The 19,787-nt window shown below is 41.9% G+C and overlaps 6 protein-coding genes across 7 annotated transcripts; 5 read left to right on the plus strand and 1 right to left on the minus strand.

Moving 5' to 3' along the window:
- The first annotated feature begins 796 nt into the window (after positions 1-796).
- On the plus strand, positions 797-1,336 carry LOC108600037 (adipokinetic hormone). Its single transcript, XM_017987378.1, has 2 exons — positions 797-888; positions 948-1,336. The coding sequence occupies exons 1-2, from the start codon at positions 820-822 to the stop codon at positions 1,119-1,121; spliced, it is 243 nt and encodes an 80-aa protein (XP_017842867.1). The 5' UTR covers positions 797-819; the 3' UTR covers positions 1,122-1,336.
- A 1,021-nt stretch (positions 1,337-2,357) lies between these two features.
- Positions 2,358-3,328, plus strand: LOC108598879 (integumentary mucin C.1-like). The gene has a single exon (XM_017985640.2). It carries the CDS (start codon positions 2,453-2,455, stop codon positions 2,957-2,959), a length of 507 nt encoding a protein of 168 aa, XP_017841129.1. The 5' UTR covers positions 2,358-2,452; the 3' UTR covers positions 2,960-3,328.
- Positions 3,329-3,336: 8 nt separating this feature from the next.
- Positions 3,337-4,729, plus strand: LOC108598116 (venom protease). The gene is made up of 5 exons (XM_033293497.1): positions 3,337-3,661; positions 3,714-4,007; positions 4,064-4,278; positions 4,334-4,397; positions 4,596-4,729. The coding sequence occupies exons 1-5, from the start codon at positions 3,337-3,339 to the stop codon at positions 4,727-4,729; spliced, it is 1,032 nt and encodes a 343-aa protein (XP_033149388.1).
- Positions 4,730-6,217: 1,488 nt separating this feature from the next.
- LOC108598387 (venom protease) lies at positions 6,218-9,312 on the plus strand. 2 transcript variants are annotated; one of them, XM_017985005.1, is made up of 6 exons: positions 6,218-6,488; positions 7,246-7,415; positions 7,494-7,752; positions 7,807-8,200; positions 8,261-8,336; positions 8,697-9,312. In XM_017985005.1, the coding sequence occupies exons 1-6, from the start codon at positions 6,410-6,412 to the stop codon at positions 9,225-9,227; spliced, it is 1,509 nt and encodes a 502-aa protein (XP_017840494.1). In that variant the 5' UTR covers positions 6,218-6,409; the 3' UTR covers positions 9,228-9,312. The 2 variants fall into 2 exon arrangements, with proteins under 2 accessions (XP_017840494.1, XP_017840496.1); XM_017985007.1 differs by lacking the exon at positions 7,246-7,415 and having other exon boundaries at positions 7,567-7,752.
- Positions 9,313-9,471: 159 nt separating this feature from the next.
- LOC108598404 (venom serine protease Bi-VSP) lies at positions 9,472-11,574 on the plus strand. Its single transcript, XM_017985026.1, has 6 exons — positions 9,472-9,599; positions 9,895-10,067; positions 10,141-10,399; positions 10,459-10,822; positions 10,876-10,951; positions 11,008-11,574. Exons 1-6 carry the CDS (start codon positions 9,515-9,517, stop codon positions 11,551-11,553), a joined length of 1,503 nt encoding a protein of 500 aa, XP_017840515.1. The 5' UTR covers positions 9,472-9,514; the 3' UTR covers positions 11,554-11,574.
- A 1,204-nt stretch (positions 11,575-12,778) lies between these two features.
- Positions 12,779-19,580, minus strand: LOC108598115 (NGFI-A-binding protein homolog). Its single transcript, XM_017984732.1, has 6 exons — positions 19,169-19,580; positions 15,340-15,612; positions 14,420-15,282; positions 13,260-13,351; positions 13,120-13,195; positions 12,779-13,051 (listed from the first exon to the last, which is right to left on the minus strand). Exons 1-6 carry the CDS (start codon positions 19,578-19,580, stop codon positions 12,800-12,802), a joined length of 1,968 nt encoding a protein of 655 aa, XP_017840221.1. The 3' UTR covers positions 12,779-12,799.
- Between the last annotated feature and the right edge of the window lie 207 nt (positions 19,581-19,787).

The raw sequence follows: 19,787 nt of genomic DNA on the forward strand, positions 1-19,787 counted from the left end.
TTGTTATTTACTACTAAACAAAATATATATATACATATACATAAACGTATATTTATTACATGTATGCTTGTAAAACAAATTTTGTTACGTGTAATGTAATGTGTTGTGTTTTAAACAAATTGAGTGCCTCGTTCACGTTGCATTTAGTCAGCGCATTGATAAAAACAAAAAAGAAAAATAAAATAAATTAATTGAAATTGAAACGAATTAAAACTAAAACAATAAGAGTTGAGAAATTTTACAAAATGCAAGCAAATGTTTTTTGATAAAACGCACAACACAATAATAAAAATTAATAAGTGTACAACTAATGCTATGTTTTTTATACAATAATTGTATTAATTATTTTAATCAGCAACTGTTTTTAATATAATAATGGATTCTGTTTAAAATCTACACCGCTTAATTTAACGAAACAATTTTTTTAAATTTATATTTTTTACATCATATATATATATTTGTATACTGAATATGAATAATGTATATGCGCAATTCTAATAAATATATTAAAATCACAAATGCTGTCAATTCATGTGTTTTGCTTTAAACTAAATGGGTTTTATACAAGTTAAAAGAGATATAGTGATCTAAAGATTGTGATATTATCACTTACGATTATTCCAAATACTATACTGATTGATGCTGACAAATTCCCAATTCAACATAAGGTCTCAATGACGTCAATGATGTTACATGTAGTATGAGCTAAGGCTGAAGCATCCCTACAAGTGCCTAATTAATTGGACAAGCTGCTGCCGACTGTGGCACTGGATTGGTATAAAAGCAACGAGGACTGCTGAACAAATCACAGAACACAAGATGAATCCCAAGGGTGAAATTCTCATTGCTGCAGTGCTTTTCTTTCTGCTGGCCTGTGTGGAATGTCAAGTGAGTATAAGATTACTATTTAGGAGTATGCAGCTAATGAAATCTTCTAAAACTTACAGCTGACATTCTCGCCAGATTGGGGCAAGCGTTCAGTCGGCGGTGCCAATGGTGTGGCTGGTGGTGTCTTCTTCGAATCTGGTAATTGCAAGACCTCCAATGAAATGCTGCTCGAGATCTTTCGCTATGTGCAATCGCAGTCGCAACTATTTCTGGACTGCAAGCATCGGGAATAGGTCGCTTCAAGCTGGCCAGACTGCGTTTAGAGCAAAGCACACGCCTGTTTCTCTCACATATATACATATATACTATTAACTAATCGAAACTATCTATGCAAGTTTATTGTACGAGTACACGAGGTAGTCGTAGTCGGCATTTAGATTTAGAGCACTTTAATGTATTTCTCGGTGTGCCTCACTGAAAGCCCTTAAGAATAAATAAGCGCATCAAACCAATGTTGAACTCATTCCACAGGGTGAGGGTTGATACAAAAGACCTTGAAAAAGGTGTTTTACCCACATTTCAAGTTCAAGCGGCACAAAAAAATAGTTTAATATACACAAAACACAATTTGATTTAATTTGGAAAATTGCAACAATTAAATCGACACATTCAACGCTTCCACATGATACTATTTCAAGTGCGGTGTAGGCAGTTGCTTCAGTTGCTCATTGGAACGTGCGCCAAACACAAATCGAAATACAATATCATGTGCAAGTTTTACTTTCGTCACAATTCGCTTTGGTTACAACAAATTGTAATCAGCTTGCTGCTCAGTTTCGTGAATTGTAAGTGTTTATTTGTGCTTAAGTGTATATAATGTAGGATAAAGATTTATATCCGTTGCACTACATTTTATGTCGAAATATGTTGAATATATATAAGCTCCAAAGCTGGTTCAAGTCTCTAGCGCATTCAATGTCTGTCCGTCCGTATGAGCTTCTTTATCTACAAACTAGAGCTGGAGTCTCCAAATTTAAAAATTTTATTTTTCTTCCCACACAATACGACAAAAACGTTTTACGCCCACAATAATTAAGCGATTCAAAGCTTTAACATATTTTCAACTGTTGCCGAACATTTCATAATTTCATAAATCGAATAAATAAATTATTCTAAATTATTGCCAACAACTTAGCAGCTCGTTCATGATGCTCATGGATGGTGTTAAGCACATCTGCTGCAAAGTGTTAACATAAACAAATAAACAATAATAGAATAAAATGCACATGCTGTATGTTTGTCTAGTGTTAATTTATGTCATGTAAACATTAACAAAATCGTTGCACATTATCGGATGTCAAGCGTCAGTGGCCCAGTTATTTTAATTGAATAATATTAGGCCGCCGCGCTTGTGGAATTGGTAGTGGGTGTTAGCTGTGCCTAAAGCTGTCGAGCTGTTAAAATTGTTATGCATCCGCTCTGTTGGGTTAACAAACGCGTTAAATATAATTGATTAATATGTGTTGGCATATTAAAATGCTACAGTTGGCTTGCCTGTAATTGGTATTTTAGCCAAAAGACTGGTCAGTTGGGCCACAGTGCTGTGGCAGGCTGCATTGCCAACATGTTGCTGGATGAGTTTTGCGTAAAGGTTTACTTTTGGCCACTGCTGTCGTATTTGGCCAACATCAAGGGCTTGTGTCCGTTGTATCCAACAGGTTACTATCCAGTTTATACGTACTATCCGCCAACATCAACGACTGCCACACTAACGCCTGCTCCGTCCACGCCCATAGTGATACCAACATTTCAACCCACGCCGCCATTTCCCACAACAACTACGACAACAACAACAACTACAACAACCACAGCAGCTACAACAACAACTGCAGCAATTACAACTACGCCAGCACCTACTTGTCCGCCGCAGCCATTTGTTTGCCTGCCTGGTGGCGTGCCTCCACTACCCAACTGTCCCTGCATAGATCCGCGCCAGCAACAGCCGCCCACAACGCCAGCAGTCAGTGCGGCACTCATCGGTGCGGATATGATGATATTCATGCCACTAAATGCGCCACATCGTCGTCGTCGCCGTCGTCGGCGACGTCACTTAGCTACAGCAAGGCACTAGATCCCACCCACAACACCAGCACCTAATGAACATTAGTTGTAGCAGCAATAGTAACACACAAAAATGCGCAATAAATTATTAAACAAAACCCCAATTGGCAAACACTTGGCACTTGTATCCTTGCAAACCCAAACGTTCCCACACTCTGCTCATCTCTATTGCAGCGCAGTCGCAGAACTGCCAGGATGCGCGTGGACGCGCTGGCAGCTGTCTACCGCTCAGCTCCTGCGCACACTTAATACAGGAGTATCAAACGCAGTCCGAGCCCAGTGCGTTTCAAGCCTTTATGGGTCAGTCCATCTGCGACTTTGATGGCGAAAGCTTTTGGGTATAAGCCAGTGCAACTCACTGTTAAACTTTAATAACTCACAAGTCACATGCAGGTTTGTTGCGCCAACACCGCGCTGCCTGTGGTTAATCGCAGACCCAAGCAGATTGTGCAGCCTCCCCCCAGCAGTGTGCCCAGTCCAGCGGGCGGCTTTCTGTTCTCCTCGCTAAACAGCGGCGCACCCACTGCTGTAGTGTTTCAGCCAACGCCGCCGTACAATCAAGCGCAGCCCTGGTCGCCCACAACAGCGTATACAGCGCCCACACCACCCTCACCCTATATAGCTCCCAGCTTGCCGCAGAGCTCGCAACAAGGCTGTGGCATTTCAGCTGCTACAAGCAATCGCGTAGTGGGCGGCTTGCCTGTGCGCAAAGGTAAGCAGCAGTCAAGTTATAGTTCACACGTGCTAATTCTTAACTGACACAGGCGCCTATCCCTGGTTTGCCGCTTTGGGCTACTTTGAGGAAGCCAATCGGAACAGCATCAAGTTTCTGTGCGCCGGCAGCTTGATAAGCGCGCAGTTCGTGGTCACCTCAGCGCACTGCATTACGCCCCCACTTGCCTTGGTGCGGCTGGGCGCGCATGATCTTTCAGTGACGGCAGAGCCAGGTTCCTTTGACTTTCAAATCAAGCGCAGCATCATACACAATCAGTTTGATTTGGCTTCCATTGCAAATGATATAGCGCTGATTGAGTTGAACCAACCAGCACCTATAAGCTGTAAGTTAAAGTTGTTATATAGCTATCTCGCTTCCACTCATTGTTTTAATTGACAGCACTCATACGACCCATATGCCTGCCCGAAGGTAGTCGCTTTCAAGCCGAGCAGCAATTTGTGGGCATGATGCCCTTTGTCGCCGGCTTTGGCGCCATGAAGCATCAGGGACCCACCTCGCAGGTGCTGCGTGAGGCGCAGGTGCCCATTGTATCGCGCCAGAGCTGCGAGCAGAACTACAAGTCCATCTTTCAGTTTGTGCAGTTCAGCGACAAGGTAAGCGAGCTTTCAAAATTAATTAATTTATGCATGCTAACCTGTTTACTTGCAGCTCATATGCGCTGGCAGCTCCAGCGTGGACGCCTGCCAGGGGGATTCCGGTGGACCACTTATGCTGCCACAGGTCAGTAGCACGTTGCACATGAATCATGCAACCAGTTAGTCCAAATATATGTGCAATTAAACGCCAAGGTAGCTGGGGAAAACTCTGCCGTAATTGCAACAATGAAATCGTTTGCTGACTTATGCTTTGTTCAAGTTTTATGCGCACGCTAAATATTTTTATTATTACAACTTTATTTTTTAGACAACGGACGGCGGCGTGCGTTACTATTTGCTGGGCATTGTCTCATTTGGCTATGAGTGTGCTCGGCCTGGCTTTCCGGGCGTTTATACGCGCACCAGCAGCTACTTAGGATGGTTACAGCAGCTTATGCGTAGTGCCTAGTAGCCTTCCTTAATAAATAAAACCTGTTATAAGCATTCTGGTAGTTCCCCCCTAATAAAACAAGCTAATGTACTGATTAAAAATAAACAGGCGTGCTGGCAAAATCTGTACGCAAATGACTTGGAAATACACTTTGCCCACAGTTGAGCACAAGTGCATTCAAAATACTTAAAATATGTTTAATTTTATATGGAATGTTAAATATTTAATTTAAAAATAAAGTTGGTAGCGACTCTTGTTTGAATTTGAATGCCAAATGAACAAGCTTAAGATAATTATAATTTAATTGGACTTACATATTTATAGAAACAAAATTTGTAAGAATTTAAATAAATTGCGAATTCGCTGAACCTAAGTCCAATCAACTCAATCAATCAAGCAAATGTGTACTTAATGTTTTATATAGTATAATGCTGGTACTCGAGTCACAAATAAAGCTGTAGAATTTTAACAAATTTAAATAAATTTAAGATTAACTTAACGTAAATATTTTATTAAGTATTATTGAGTTGCTTAAATGAACAGATGTCGTGAGGCACACGCGTACCAAATTGCCAACCTGTATTTGCACATTAATCAGACGTTAATTACGAAAGTAAGAGCTGTAAAGTGAGTATTAGCAACTAATATTAGTTACACTGCAATTGCAGTTCTAAAACGGAACTCTCTAGTCAGCGCAGCAGGAGTGCAGACAATTGATTGGCACCTGTTCGGCATAGCAAAGTCGCAGATTACTCATCGCTATTGGTCACAGCTTTGGCATAATAATGAATTTTGGCGCTACTATGTGAAAGGCCAGTCGTTGGCACTGCGTATTTAGAACTGAGGCGTCGACTACAATATTATTTGTATAATACAGCAGCGTTATCTTTTTAATCTATTGCTCAATGAGCAGCAGTTCTATATTTTATAAGTGCAACAGTGTGACAAAAGCTATTTGTGCCAAGCGCAATTAACTTGTCTAATTTACAACTTAATTATATATAAATGATGTTTACGCTTAAGCGCTATTCATGGGCGTTTATTTAGACTTTCAATTAAAGCAGCTTGCGCTCCTGAGTCATGTGGAATTCTTAAAACTTGGCCCTGACAAATTGACAAGTTTGGCAGGCATCCGCCTTAAGTAAATCAAGTCTTAATAGTTTTAATTTTATTATTCTGCGACATTTTTGTGCAGTCACTAAACTTGCAACTTATTATTATGCCAAATGCAGCGTAAGTTTAGCAAAAATTTACATTTAATTCGCAAGCATTTGTCATATTTGTTTATGTCGCGCTGCCTTATAAATTTTTGCTGGGAAATGTGCACAAAATTATAGTTAATTAAATGCATTTTTGAATTTTGTGTGCTTTTTTCGTAGAGATTTAATTGATATACTTGCCGCTCTCAACCAAGATGATCGCTGAGAATTGCGAGCGAGCGAGAGAGGGAGAGAGCAGCGTATATAAAACTAGGCGACGCGACGACGAACGTGCGAGTAAGCAGCGGTCACGCAAGGCGTCAACGAAAACGTACAAATTCGAGCAAAGTGCCCAAGAAGCTTTGGGCTGGTCAAGACGCGCACTCCGCTCAAGCTCAGTGTGATAACGTTCGTCGCGCTCTGAACAACGTGAAACGCGCTTTTCAGTTACAAACTGTGTGTTGTTGTTTTTGTTAAGTTTAAATTTGACTTTGACAGAATGAAGCTGCTGCTGGGTATTGTAATTACGCTTGCCTGCCTTGCCACGCCCACGCCCGCGCAGTTCAATCGCCGACAAGGTATATGCATAAATTTATTAGCTTCAACTCAACTTCTATTGCCACTAAAAATACACACGAGTAAATCAAAAAAGTAAACAAGCGCTGAAAACCAGTTTCATTAACAACGTGTCTATTAGTTATACTAAGTAAACTAAACTATAAACAGTGATTAGTGATTACAGCAGCAGTGCAAAACTACAAATTGCAAATGCGTGTGCGCGCCTGCAAAGTTCGTTGCCTAAGTCTTTCGTTTAAGTGCTACGAGTTTTTATGAAACTCGTCTCGAAATTGGCAAAAGTTCATTTATAATTAATACATACACATATATATTTTAATTTGGTGTTACGTTTCAAGTTCAGTTTGGTTAAAATCAAAACCAGTCACTGTCACTGTCATTGCAAGTTAACTACAAGGTCAATTGAACAGCTTCGTTGAGTTTCCTACACGCATTATATTTGGGGAAACTTCTGCTAAAAAATATGTGCAGCACGTACGCTGGTTAATGACTGCAATTGGCAAAGACAAAGCTTCAGCAGCTGCATGCCAAAAATTTGAATAGAACGTAAAGCAAACCGGATTCGCTGCTTAGCAATATTTTTGTGTTTTGTTTTTTGTTTTTTGGTGAAATCTTTACTACGCATATTAAACTAATATTCGCTTGGTGTGGTATGTTAATTCTAATTCTAACTGGCATTTTCCATTACATTTAGACAGCAACCGGTTAGCGGCTTTTAGACTTTGTAGACGCGCTTTTAAATGTTCGCATCTCTTTTAGTACGCCAGAACTGCATTACGCCTGAGAATTATTACGGCAGCTGTGTGACGTTGAGCTACTGTCCCCAGGTGACGCAAGTGTTCCAAGTAACCGACAGACGCACTGCCCAAAACTATGTCTTTGCCTTGCAGCGCGCCTGTGGCACGCGCAGCGTCAATGGTGATCCTGTGGTATGGCCTCTCTCTCCATCTCTCTCTCATACTTTCACTCGCTGTCGCTTTGCTAAGCTTCTAACATTTTTCATGTAGGTGTGCTGCACACGACCCATAACAAATGCGGTAACAACAACCGAGCGACCAACGAATCCTTTCTTACCAACAGAAGGATCATTTGTGCGTCCGCAGCCGCAGCCGCAGCCACGCACCACAGAGGCGCCCACACGCAATCCCTTCTTCAGCACCACAACCACAGCCAGACCAACAGCAGCGCCTGTTACCTCCGCACCACAGATACTGCCAGCCGGACCCAGCTGCCGCATACCTCCTGGCAAGCTAGGCGTCTGCGTGGGTAAGTAACTCGAGACTGCAACTTATATAAATGTTAATTGGATATGCGTCTTAGACATCAAGAGCTGTCAGTCCGTGGTAAGCGAGCTGCTCGTTAAGCAAAACGATGCGGAATTTGCCAAATATGTGCAGGGCCTGAATTTACTTTGCAACCGCGTGGGCCAAATGGTCTGCTGCCCCACGGGTCAGAATGAAGCCACTCAAGCGCCAGTGGTTGCTGTGAATTCAAATGAAATACCACGTCGCTTGCCTACGGTTGAGGAGGGCTGCGGCTATACGGCGGTTACGTTCAAGAAAATTGTGGGCGGCACTGTTGCCAAGCCAGGCTCTTGGCCTTGGATTGCTTTAATCGGTTACGATGATGCCTCCTCCTCGCCTTTCAAGTGCGGCGGCGCTTTAATAACTGCCAGGCATGTGATTACAGCGGCGCATTGCATTCGAGATGATCTGTAAGCATTTCAACTATTCCAGATCGCTTTAATTTGTTAATTGTTTAAATTGCTCTTCAGCACCTTTGTGCGTCTGGGCGAGCATGACTTGGGCACGGATGCGGAGGCACGCCATGTGGATATACCAGTTGTTAGGGTAAGCTTTTTACAATTTAATTCATACATAACTGTATATTCAAATATTTTAAGATTCAAAATAGTTTATATATTCGAAATATGCAAAAAAGAATATTAAATTTATTACTCAGACCCAGCATGATTTGGTAAAACCCACAACTAACTAAATCAAGTCTGATGTTGTTAGTTAAAACTATAAATTCTGTTATGAACCGATAATGGAATAGTGAAGAAAATAATAATTTTATATACAGAGTTCATTTTCGCTATAACTAATTTAATTATAGACAAGGCAGCGAAGATTAACTGAAGTTCAGGCTTGAACTGTAAAGCTAAATAAACCTTAAATTAATATTAATGATTTCATTTTTGTTTGCAGCGTGAATCGCATCCAGACTACAATCGCCGTAATGGACGTGGTGATATTGCCATACTCTACTTGGAGCGCAATGTGGAGTTTATCAGCGGCAGCATTGCGCCCATTTGCATGCCCAGTAGCCCAAGCTTGCGTGCCAAATCATATGTGGGCAGCTCACCGTTTGTTGCTGGCTGGGGCAAGACGCAGGAGGGCGGTCAATCCGCCACAGTGCTGAACGAGCTAATGATACCCGTTATGGATAACTCGGTGTGCCGCACCAGCTATGCCAAGGTAATGCGCTACTTCAGCGAGGATCAGTTCGACAAGGCTGTCATTTGCGCTGGCGTCTTATCGGGCGGCAAGGATACTTGTCAGGGTGACTCAGGCGGTCCATTGATGACAGTCGAGGGCATTAACAATCAGCAGCGTTTCTATCTGATTGGTGTGGTGTCCTATGGCGTGGGCTGTGCGCGTCCCGATGTGCCTGGTGTTTACTCCAGCACGCAGTACTTTATGGACTGGATACTGCAAAAGGTGCAGGATACCAACTAAGCAAATAAACAGTCAAGCTCAATACTGAGCTGCATGTTCTAACACTGAGATTAGCATAAAAATAAAAAGACAACTATAAATATAATTGTAAATTAATATTATTTATTATTGCTTGGGAAATAGCGAAGATTTGCCGCATTGTACGCTCTCTGTTTACTTAGTCAGCTTACTTATAGTATAGCTGAGTGCTAGAGACTAGCAGCAGTCTAGAAATCTATTCTCATAGCATCTACGTTAGTCGAGCTGTAAACAACGTGCTTGCTCGTTAGTATTTCCGATATAGTATCATGTGGCTGGTGCTTGGAATTTCAATTTTTATTGCCGGCTTACTTACGCCAACGCAGGGTCAATTGCAGCGTAATTTTGTCAGAGGTAAGTCAGCAACATAGTGCATAAGAAGTAAGCTGACCGATATATACCGATGTACTACTATTTTTATTCTAATATAAAGATTATTTAATATTTTACGTTTTGTTAACTGGAAATATATAAGTTATTACAATTACAACAACTGCATGGAAAACCTGTTATCGCGTGCTAATCAAATTTACAACGCTTATAATAATAGTGACATTTTTTATTGCATTGTTTACTATGCAAAAAGAAAAAAGTTTGTTGCCTAAGTCTTTTGATTATTAGCTTCATATTTATTAATGTGTTCTTTAAGGGCCTTTAAGGGGCTGCACCACGCCGGATGGTTACAATGGACATTGCCTGACATTAAGTGAGTGCCCACAAGTGACCAATGTCTTCCAAGCAACGGACAGACGCACTGCAGCGAATTATATTATTACGCTGCAACGTAGCTGCGGCACCAGAAACGTGAATGGGGATCCCGTGGTATGACGCATGCACTCTTTTTCTCTCTCTCTCTCTCTCTCTCTCTTTCTGACTAAGCTGTATAATTTTTAAGATTTGCTGCACGCGCATATTAAATAATCAAGCGACTGAGGCGTCAGTGAATCCTTGGCTAATAATTGAAGTTGTAACGCCTTCAACTACAACAACAACAAAAGAAGCTCAATTTGTATATCCCAGCGTAGATGCTACTACAACGACGACAACAACAACAACAACAGTTGCAACGCCAAATAGATCCGGCTCCTTGCTTACACCCATGAGCAGCAGCAGCAGCTGCACTTTACCGCTTGGTGATCTTGGTGTATGCAAGCGTAAGCTTTACATATTTAGTCCTCGCTTTTGATGTTAGTTAGTTGCTTTTTTTTTTTAGACATTACAAATTGTGAGCCCGTCTTGAGCGAGTTGATTGAGAAGCAGCGCGACGCGGCTTACATCAAATACGTGAAAGTCTTAAACTCCATTTGCGGCAGAGCAGAGAAAATTATTTGCTGTCCGGCAGGCAATTCAGCGGTTAGCGACGTGCCTGCTCCACGTCGTTTAACAAGCGTTGAGGAAGGCTGTGGCAGCAACGAGGGCAGCTTTTTCCGCATCGTTGGCGGTGAGCCGACCAAGCCTGGCACTTATCCATGGATGGCTTTACTTGGTTACGACGGCGATCCGAAATTCAAATGCGGCGGCACTTTGATAAGCGCTCGCCATGTGCTGACTGCAGCTCATTGTGAACTCACCAATGTGTAAGCTGTACTTTTGTATCGCTTTATATATGTTTTATATATATTACTTGCAGGAAACTGGTGCGTCTGGCTGAGCATGATCTAAGCACAGAGACAGATCAACCACATGTAGATGTATCCGTTGTTGCTGTAGGTGCTCACACACAATCCTTAGAATCCTTAGCTAACGCTTTTTACATTTGCAGAGCATCTCGCATCCCAGCTACAATCGCAGACGTATGGTGCACGACATTGGTTTGCTCTACTTGGCACACAATGTGCAGTTCAGTCGAACCATTAGGCCCATTTGCTTGCCAACCAGCGCCAGCTTGCGTTCAAAATCTTTTGTTGGCTATACACCTTTTGTTGCGGGCTGGGGCAAGACGCAAGAGTCGGGCACATCATCGAATATATTGCAGCATCTCAGCATTCCCGTTTTGACAAACGAACAGTGTCGCGACACTTATGCCAAGAAGGGGAGGCGTATTAGCGAGGAAATGTTTGGGCCTTCGGTGCTTTGCGCTGGGCACTTGGCTGGTGGCAATGACACCTGCCAGGGTGACTCAGGTGGGCCCATGATGATTGTCGATGGTGATCCCAGTCAGCGGCGTTACTATCAAATCGGCATAGTCTCCTATGGTATCGGCTGTGCGAGAAGAGATGCTCCAGGTGTGTACACCAACATCCAATACTTTATGGGTTGGATTATCGATATGGTAGACGATGAGTCTTGGCTTAAAAAAAGTGTTTAAAGTATTGTGATATCGAATGTACATACGTTATGAATTTATAAGTAAAAATAAATAAACTAGAAATAATATATAAATCATATACTTTAAATTATTTGTTGGTAAGAAGAGCATTCAAAAAATTAAATTTGTTAATTAATACTAAAATCTTTGATCTAGCTGCGAAGAATAAAATCAGATTTCAAACTTGAGCGGTTTGGTAATCAATTTCCAATCTCAATTTGTTAAACTTTCAAAAAAGTTCAGACATGTTTGAGGAATGAGACTTTTATTTATAGAATTCTTGCTTTTAATATTATTCTTTGTTAACGTATTCATAAAAACGAACTGCTCTAATACAAATATTGTACTTGAAGTAAATAATGAAATATTGTTGTTGACTGTGTGAAGACCTTTTGTTGTAGGTCTTTGTTCTCATGACCTCAGCGTTGTCTAATCCTTGAGCTGAATGCCTTGACGCATGGCATGTTTGGCTACAGATTTTATGTAAATATGGCAAGACGCTGCCTCATCAATCATGCTTCTAATGGAGCGTCTTAAACAACCCTAAGAATTATGCTGAGCTATGTAAAGAGGGTAGCAGCAAGCTGGACATGAACTGCATTCTAATTGCTTAAGCAGCCGCCGCAGCAGCAGCAGCTGAGGATTTGCATAAGGAACCCCAACATAAAAAAAGAGAAAGGCGTAAGTATCGCTGGGCGCCATCTCATGCACAAAGCGTAATCAGATCAGAAAGCCATGCACAATGCAAGACGAATCCTTTTCACCCGCGCATTTGTGGCCACATGTGGCATGTGGCAAATGCTTAAGACAGCTGCCAGTTGCGCCTTACAGAAATCTCAACAAGCGTGCTTCAATCATTAGACGATTGATAATGTATCAATAACTTTTGATAGTAATTTGCATATGTGCAAAAAATTTGCATGCCAAAGAGGCTTTGGCAAAAGACACCACAAGGGTGTTAATCACATCATTAGCAATCGAGACAACTTCATTAGCAACCCCTTTGCAAAAAAAAGGGCTCGCTGCAAAATAAAACCCACAGACTCAAATATAAATAGAGACAAATATTGTAGGGCCAATCAATATCAACTTTAGCTAAAATTTCATTTTTATTACAGAAGCAAGTAGATCACAGTAATTACACGCTAAGTATTGTTTTAAATTTGTCAAGAACTTAAACTTAAGCTAGTTAATTAAATTGCACGACAGTTGTTGTTAAAACTAAGTTTTGGGGTTTCTCTAAGCTCTAAGCTTCTGGTGTGGCAGCAGCGGCGGCGGCTGCGCTGCGCTTGAGCACTTCATTGAGCGTGGGACTGAGCGCCAGCGCTGGATTGGCCACGGCGATGATATTGTCACCCGCAGCAGAGATGACCTGCACTCCAGCGCCGGTTAGATCCACCGTTTCAGCATGGGCATGATGATCGAGACTGTCGCAGCAATCGTTGGCTTTGCCGTCCAGCGTGGAGTTGGGCGAGCGTTCACTTTCCAGACCATTGACCTAGAGTCAGAGTTAAGAGGTTTGCAAACAATGTTGGCTGCTTGGCCTGCGCCTCAACACATACTCACTGGCATGGGCGGCGAACTGGAGTTGCTGAAGGAGAAGCGCGAATCGTTGTCCTCAAAGTCAGCCGTTTTGCCCAGACTGCAAAGAGAGTTAGCTATATGTATTACTTGTTATGACGTGAGCAACATTTAATTGGACTTACGAGAATTTTGCAATTTCCGTTAGATCAAATGGTGGCTTGGCGAACTTTTGGTACATGGCAAACAAATTGTAGCGTGAATCCTCCACCGTCTCCTTTTTTTTTTTGTGTATATTTGTGAGAATGGTAAATTAAATGTGGCTTGGGCGCAAAAACGAGTTTGAAAGCTAAGCAAGGCGTGGCAAGTGGGCGTGGCAAGCAAGAATATACACACGTTGTTCATTGGATTTTAAGCAGCTGGGATTTTTTATTTCGGAATTCTCAACGTTAGGTACACCATAAATACATATATAGTAAATATATTGCGAAACATAACGAAAAATTTAACTACACAATATATAACAGCAACTAATTGTAGCTAATAAATACTCAAATTTAATACTTTATTTCAATTAGTTAGTTTAGCGTTAATTTTACGTTAGTGCAAACAGAGTTTACAATAGTTAAGTTTAGTTAGCTTGGATTATATAATTTAACTAATACTAAAGTACAACAAAAATACTGAAATAGACTAGGAACAAAACAAAACCAAACACTCAGAGAAAAAAGTTGGCAAAATTACAACAACAAAAAATTAAGTGAGAAAAAAACTAATAAAATTTCAAAGTAGGAAAATTTAAAGAGAGAGTTCATTTAGAAAATATATTAAGACTTGGTTAATTTGTAGAAAAGAGAATTTGTTCTAAGTTGATAAATAAGGTAAGCTGTTTGTTAGTTGTTTTTAAAAATAATAAAAAGTAAGCAACAAAAAAATAATAAATAATCTATTAGAAAAGTAAGAAGGAAATCTGCATTAAATTTCTTTAGAGAAATATAATTTAATAAAATTAAAATGATAGAATTGAAATGAGCAGATCTAGATTCATTTTTTTCTCTGAGTGTACAACATAAACAAACCAACATACAAAGAGACTAAACTAGATTTTCAATTTGGTCAACTTCCGCTAGGCAGGCCCAGCTATTCTAACAAGAACTGCCAGGTCCACCATACGAAGCTCTAGAAAAGCTGTAAGCAAGGTTTGGGTAAAAGCATTTGGGGTTAGCATTAGCGTTAGTTCTTACACCTGCTGCAAAAGCGAATTGAAGCTGAAGCTGGAAGCTGAGAAGCACTTCACCGGCCAACATTGGGCTGTTTACGGTTCAATGGCATCTGTGTTCCTTACCCGATTCAAGTCCATGGGCAGCTGAGCTGCATCTGTGGAGGACAAACGCTGACGCTTGGATGGCAAGCTGGCGGCATCACTTGACTCGCAGTCCACATCAATGGTGGTACTACGCTGCGTGCCCTGCGCCGGCAGCTGCGACAACAAGCCGCCATAACGCGCAATGCTGGCGGAATGCCCAAAGCCCGCATCCTTGACAATTTGACGCGCCAAGGGAAAAAGTTCATCGCGGCGCGTGAGCAGCCAAATGGTCTGCGGATTACGACAAAGCTGCGCGGCAGCTTCATTGACGCAGACCTCGTGCAGCGTGAGCGGCTTTTCCGGACGCCGCTTGCAATCGAAGCGACCATAGATGGCCGAGTACTTACGAATCTCGTCCATGCGACGCGGATCCTGCTCGCTCATGGCCAGCACCTGCTCCAGCTCGCGCGTGGTGCGCTTCTTGGAAGTCTGCGCACGTGGCTCACGCTGCGGCAGCTGGCTGGCAATCTTGGCAGCGCAGGCGGCAATGCGTTGCACTTGCAGTTCCGTTAGCACAGGCGTCAGCTGCGGCGAACTGGAGGACACCTGATGCGCCGTGCTGGCGGCCACGGGCAGACTGCTTGTATTGTTGCTGCTGGGCATGGACAGGGGAGAGGGCGAGTTGGTCTGTAGCGCCGGCATGCTGGGACAGAGCACGGGTGCATTTAGCTGTGAGATTAGATTGGAGACAGGCGGCGCTGCAGCTGCGCTGGCTACAGGCACAGCCGCGGCTTGAAAGCTGCTGGCGGCAGCGTAGCTTGGAAATTTATGGCGCGGCTGCGTGGGCGTAGTATCCGCATTTAATACTAGCGCAGGCTTGGTTGGCGTCTCGAAGAGACCAGCTGTGGAGCATACAAATGTTAGTTGCTTGGCTTGCAAGGATTTGCTTTGGAACTTACGTGGGTGCGGCAGCATGTGACCTTGGAACAGCGCCGGATTGTTGGCCCACTCGTGTAGCACTTTTTGTAGACGGCGCACATGCAGCGGCTTGGAGGCCATGCCCACCAGCGCCATAATCTCGAGGAACTCCTCCTCGCCCGCCTCGTATAGCTGCTGCACATCATCGCCGCCCATCTCCAGCAGCGTATCATAGTAGGCCAACAAGCTGGCGCGCTGCAGCACACGATACAGCTGCACCTCGGCCTCGTTGCCTGGACGCGACGTGGTAATCACTGCAGATAGACACACAACAAAAAATATTTTAATAAAGAAATCAACTAAAAAAATTATATTTATAAACTGCTGGTTCTCATAATGTAGTCGCTCTATAAGAAAAAAAATTTTAATTAAAACGCTTTTTTTATACCAAAAAAAAAACTTGAATTCGACGGACCTCTGGACCCTGAACCCTTTTTGCTGCGCAGCAAAAAAAAATAAGAATCTCAATCAAAAACAAAACACGAAAAAGCGCACAAAACGCAGAAGCAGCAAAAAATGTGTTGGGTACGCTTTGAGGCGAACTCATCTGCATAAACAAATGCTCAGCGCTCAACTTCAACCCTTTCGGTTTCGTCCTGTCGCAGCCAAGGATCTTTTTTCGGAAGAAAAAAACTCGTTAGATATGCGTCACGCATGCGCGCAGATCAGCTAGCATCATTTTAATCTTTTTAGGCTGCAGCTTGTAGTTTTTTTTTTGTTTTTTAGCAAGTTGATAAGTTCTGAGCCTGGTCGTGTGAATTATGGGCATGGTACAGCTGGCTGCTTGACAATTTATGGCCAGCCTAATGATTACCAATCGCAGGCGATGGAGCCAGACAGAGCAGTAAACATCGCTGCTCTTGACAATGATGATTATGTCAAATCGTAAATAATTATGTGAGAATATTTTAGACATACCGTCAGGATGGGATTGCAGTTGCAGTTAAGCAATGTGCGCTACCAACTTTAATTAATAGAAAAATGAGCAGACTGTCAACTAAATTATAAGAAGAGCACACAACAAAATAGATAAAGCACAAACAGATGCAATAATCCAACATATTGTATACACTATGCGTTTTGTTTGGATTGATTGCGTAAAATAAATTTGTAAGCAATAAGATTGAAATAAATAACATAGAAAGCTGCGCTAAATATTTAGCTTAAATTGTAAATGATTGTGATTAAAGCAGTAATAAAAATAAAGAATGCATAAAATTAAAATACATTAATTATAAAATAAAAAGTATACAAGCTTATATAAATATATTAAATAAATTAGAAACCAAATGAAATATATATTTTGATTAAAATGATATCAAAGAAATATTTTAAAATTTTAATTTAACAAAAAATAAGTATACGCACATTTAGCTTATGATTTGAGTATTAAATACGTAATGTTATACACTTATTTAATTGGTAAGCGTATTAAGCAAGCAGCTTGTGCTCTCTGCTTTTTCTCTCTTTTTTTTGATTGCTCTGTCTTTGGCGCACAAGCAGCAGCAGCAACAACAACAACAAGCTCTCAAGTCTAAGGTTGTGGTTATAGTTTGTACTTGCTGTTGTCACTTGATGTGTTTGCCAATCATTAACCCATGATTGCATGCCTGTCACAAATGATGGCACATTGACTTAAAGTATAGCCATAAAACAAAGTAACAATAAAAAGAGCAGAAGAAATTCGTGGCTGATTTATAAAACATATATAAGTATGTCTCGGTATGTCTGTGTGGAATTTTCTAATACGTCTGTCAGGCGCGCTGGGGTTAAGGCAGACGCCTTCAACGCCACACTTCTATGCCTTTGGCCTCATCATCATCAGACTAGTCTGACTAGCCGTCTGGGGGCCCATAGCGAGCGGTGTATTTAACGCATGCGTAAGCTCAGTAGCGCTGGAGTCTGAAGAATGATGATGGTCATGATCATCATGATGCTGCTGCAGTGGGCGCAACGGGTCGCGGGCTGCGGGCAGCCATTGGTAGCAATAAATAAATGAGACGTGATTTCAATACACAAATAATGAGAGAGAGCAAAAGAGCAACTGGAACTGAAACTGAAACAGAAACTCGCACACAGCCATAGGGTAAAGGCATTGGGGGCCAATGGCGGTGCTGATTGTCACCAGCGTTTGTCCAAGCGTTGTGGCTGTTTATGCTGCTTGTTGATTTTTTATTTATTTAATTTGCGGCTTGACTGCTGCTGTTGCTCCTACTGTTTTTCTTTTTACTTTTTGCTGCTGCTGCTGCTTTTTGTTGTTGTTGTGGCAAGTCTGTTAATGTTGCTGTTTATGTTTTTGCTGTGGTTTGTGTTGCTGTTGTTGTCATTTTGCTAAATATGTTGTTTTTATGCGATGGCAAATGGGCAAAGATGGACAAAAAATTAACTGCAGTCGCTTTTTAGTTGGCACTTGAAAGCCATAATGACATTCGACGCCACATACCAAGCCAGGAGCTGCTCTCTGGCCGGGTTCTGACCAGCAGCAACAGACGTACTCCAACCACATACACATGTGTGTGTGTGTATCTGCAGTCAATCGTGCGATCTCTTCGATTATGTACAAACAAAAAAGTAGAATTGAAGACGCAGACGCCGCCGTGCAAGAGTAACCAAAACTATTTCTCATATACAATACGATAAATTAAAGCCCAGCTTTTTCAACGACCAAAAATTCTTGTCGATCAAAATTCCATTGCTGGCAATAACTTGAACGTACGTGCCAATGGCCGCTGATGAAGATGAAGCTGCTGCTGCTGCTGCTTGCCTCAAATCTCAGACACATAACCATAAGCTGGCGACATTGCTGCCTTACACAGCTGCAATCAAAACCAAACTCGTAGCTACCCTCAGCCGCTAGGGTAAGTATTTTCTTAGGGGTAAACTCTCTGTCTCTGTGGCCTATCAACGTCTCTCAAGTAAACTCAATTAGCTAACGGCTGCTGCTCTTAACCGTTATACCTGCCTAGAGCGCGCTTTTCATTGGACGCAGCGCGGTAGGCGTCTGCCATTGCCACATTGCTACTGCTACCTGGGTCACAACAGTCTACAAGAGCAGACAATAGCGCAAAGCATAGACGCCCTTTGCTTTGCTACTTTGAATTGAACTTGGGGTGGTTGCCTACCAAGCACCAAGGAAATGCAAACCGGAACGGGAACTAACATTTAGCAAACAATAATTTTGGCTATTGTTATTTAACAATCTAAGGTTTCCGTTAGCAAAGCTTGCAGCAACAATGGCAGTTGAAGCTTGAGCAGCACAAAAGCGCGCGAAATGCAAATTCAAAATTAGCAGAACTCAAAGTTGGCAGCAAGAAATTCAAAATGAAAAAGAAATAGGCACAACTTGAAGTTAAAGAGAGCGACTAAATTAAAAATATTAAAATAAATGAAATTATTGCAGTTTTTTCATAAAATGTGTCTAAATTTGATTGCAAGAGCTGCCTTTTATATTTTAATATTTTTTGATAATTATATAAGCAGCTAAATATGAATAATCGTATGAGCTTTTAAGGCAGCTAAAACATAAGTTAATTAATTTAAATTGCGCTAAAACTTTATATTTTAATATGTAATTAAGCCATTCATTAGCTATTTGCAACAATAAGTTAAGTTCTAGAAGCTTTTGCTATAAACTTGTAAACTCTTTTAAGATCGTGTTAATGTATTCTAGATTTTTGAATAAGCCGGATGTATTTATATAATAAGATACAAATGCATCTATAATATTTAGTTGCTGTATAAACATTTTATTTGTACAACAACAATTTAATTACTCAAAGTCTTCCAGATAATCAAAATATTGCTACTCACTTGTGCCATTTGCATTGCGTCCAAAGATCTTGCCCTGAGGACTGAGTATGGGACTCGAAGAAGCCGACGGCGCGCCTGAGAGCGAGCGCTGTCCGTCTGAAAGGCCGCTGGCCAGCGATAGATTGTTGACATCCTCATTCTTGACAGCGCCGGCCAGACTCGAGGCAAGCACTTGGGGCAGCGACTGAGCCAGGGCGGTGGGCGTAACAGCGCAGCTGGAGGCTGTCACCACATTGTGATGCGTTTTGACCAAACTGTTGGTGGTGGTGGAGACAGCCGCGATTGTGGCGCTGCTGGGCGTTGGCGCAGCTGTAGGCGTGACTGCTGTGGTAGAAACTGCTGCTGCTGTGGTTGCTGTGGTGCTGGCCGCGGCTGTGGTGGCCGCAACTGTGGTGGGGGAATTCGCCTCCATGGTAGAAGTAGTCAACAAACACAAGCACAAATAAACTAAGGACAAATGCATGCAACAAAGGATGCACTACAACAAAAGAAACAACGAACACTACACTACACACAAAACTAAACGCAAGGCTTGACTTTGTCTTTGACAACACTGTGAGCTGTTGGGCGCGTTTCGCTTCAACTGAACAACTTTTGCCATCCGCACAGCTCGAGGCCA

The sequence above is a fragment of the Drosophila busckii genome, chromosome 3L (assembly GCF_011750605.1).
Source record: "Drosophila busckii strain San Diego stock center, stock number 13000-0081.31 chromosome 3L, ASM1175060v1, whole genome shotgun sequence".
Taxonomy (NCBI): Eukaryota; Metazoa; Arthropoda; class Insecta; order Diptera; family Drosophilidae; genus Drosophila; species Drosophila busckii.

What these genes read in the sequence shown, in the direction of transcription:
- LOC108600037 (XM_017987378.1), top strand. Translation starts at nt 820, where the DNA reads ATGAATCCCAAGGGTGAAATTCTCATTGCTGCAGTGCTTTTCTTTCTG. An exon ending in TGGCCTGTGTGGAATGTCAA is followed by an intron (nt 889 to 947) that starts GTGAGTATAAGA and finishes TAAAACTTACAG; the next exon opens with CTGACATTCTCGCCAGATTG.
- LOC108598879 (XM_017985640.2), top strand. Translation starts at nt 2,453, where the DNA reads ATGTTGCTGGATGAGTTTTGCGTAAAGGTTTACTTTTGGCCACTGCTG.
- LOC108598116 (XM_033293497.1), top strand. Translation starts at nt 3,337, where the DNA reads ATGCAGGTTTGTTGCGCCAACACCGCGCTGCCTGTGGTTAATCGCAGA. An exon ending in CGGCTTGCCTGTGCGCAAAG is followed by an intron (nt 3,662 to 3,713) that starts GTAAGCAGCAGT and finishes TAACTGACACAG; the next exon opens with GCGCCTATCCCTGGTTTGCC. An exon ending in TTGTGCAGTTCAGCGACAAG is followed by an intron (nt 4,279 to 4,333) that starts GTAAGCGAGCTT and finishes GTTTACTTGCAG; the next exon opens with CTCATATGCGCTGGCAGCTC.
- LOC108598387 (XM_017985005.1), top strand. Translation starts at nt 6,410, where the DNA reads ATGAAGCTGCTGCTGGGTATTGTAATTACGCTTGCCTGCCTTGCCACG. An exon ending in CAAGCTAGGCGTCTGCGTGG is followed by an intron (nt 7,753 to 7,806) that starts GTAAGTAACTCG and finishes TATGCGTCTTAG; the next exon opens with ACATCAAGAGCTGTCAGTCC. An exon ending in CATTGCATTCGAGATGATCT is followed by an intron (nt 8,201 to 8,260) that starts GTAAGCATTTCA and finishes ATTGCTCTTCAG; the next exon opens with CACCTTTGTGCGTCTGGGCG.
- LOC108598404 (XM_017985026.1), top strand. Translation starts at nt 9,515, where the DNA reads ATGTGGCTGGTGCTTGGAATTTCAATTTTTATTGCCGGCTTACTTACG. An exon ending in GCAGCGTAATTTTGTCAGAG is followed by an intron (nt 9,600 to 9,894) that starts GTAAGTCAGCAA and finishes GTGTTCTTTAAG; the next exon opens with GGCCTTTAAGGGGCTGCACC. An exon ending in CATTGTGAACTCACCAATGT is followed by an intron (nt 10,823 to 10,875) that starts GTAAGCTGTACT and finishes TATTACTTGCAG; the next exon opens with GAAACTGGTGCGTCTGGCTG.
- LOC108598115 (XM_017984732.1), bottom strand. Translation starts at nt 19,580, where the DNA reads ATGGAGGCGAATTCCCCCACCACAGTTGCGGCCACCACAGCCGCGGCC. An exon ending in TCACATGCTGCCGCACCCAC is followed by an intron (nt 15,283 to 15,339) that starts GTAAGTTCCAAA and finishes TATGCTCCACAG; the next exon opens with CTGGTCTCTTCGAGACGCCA. An exon ending in ACGGAAATTGCAAAATTCTC is followed by an intron (nt 13,196 to 13,259) that starts GTAAGTCCAATT and finishes CTCTCTTTGCAG; the next exon opens with TCTGGGCAAAACGGCTGACT.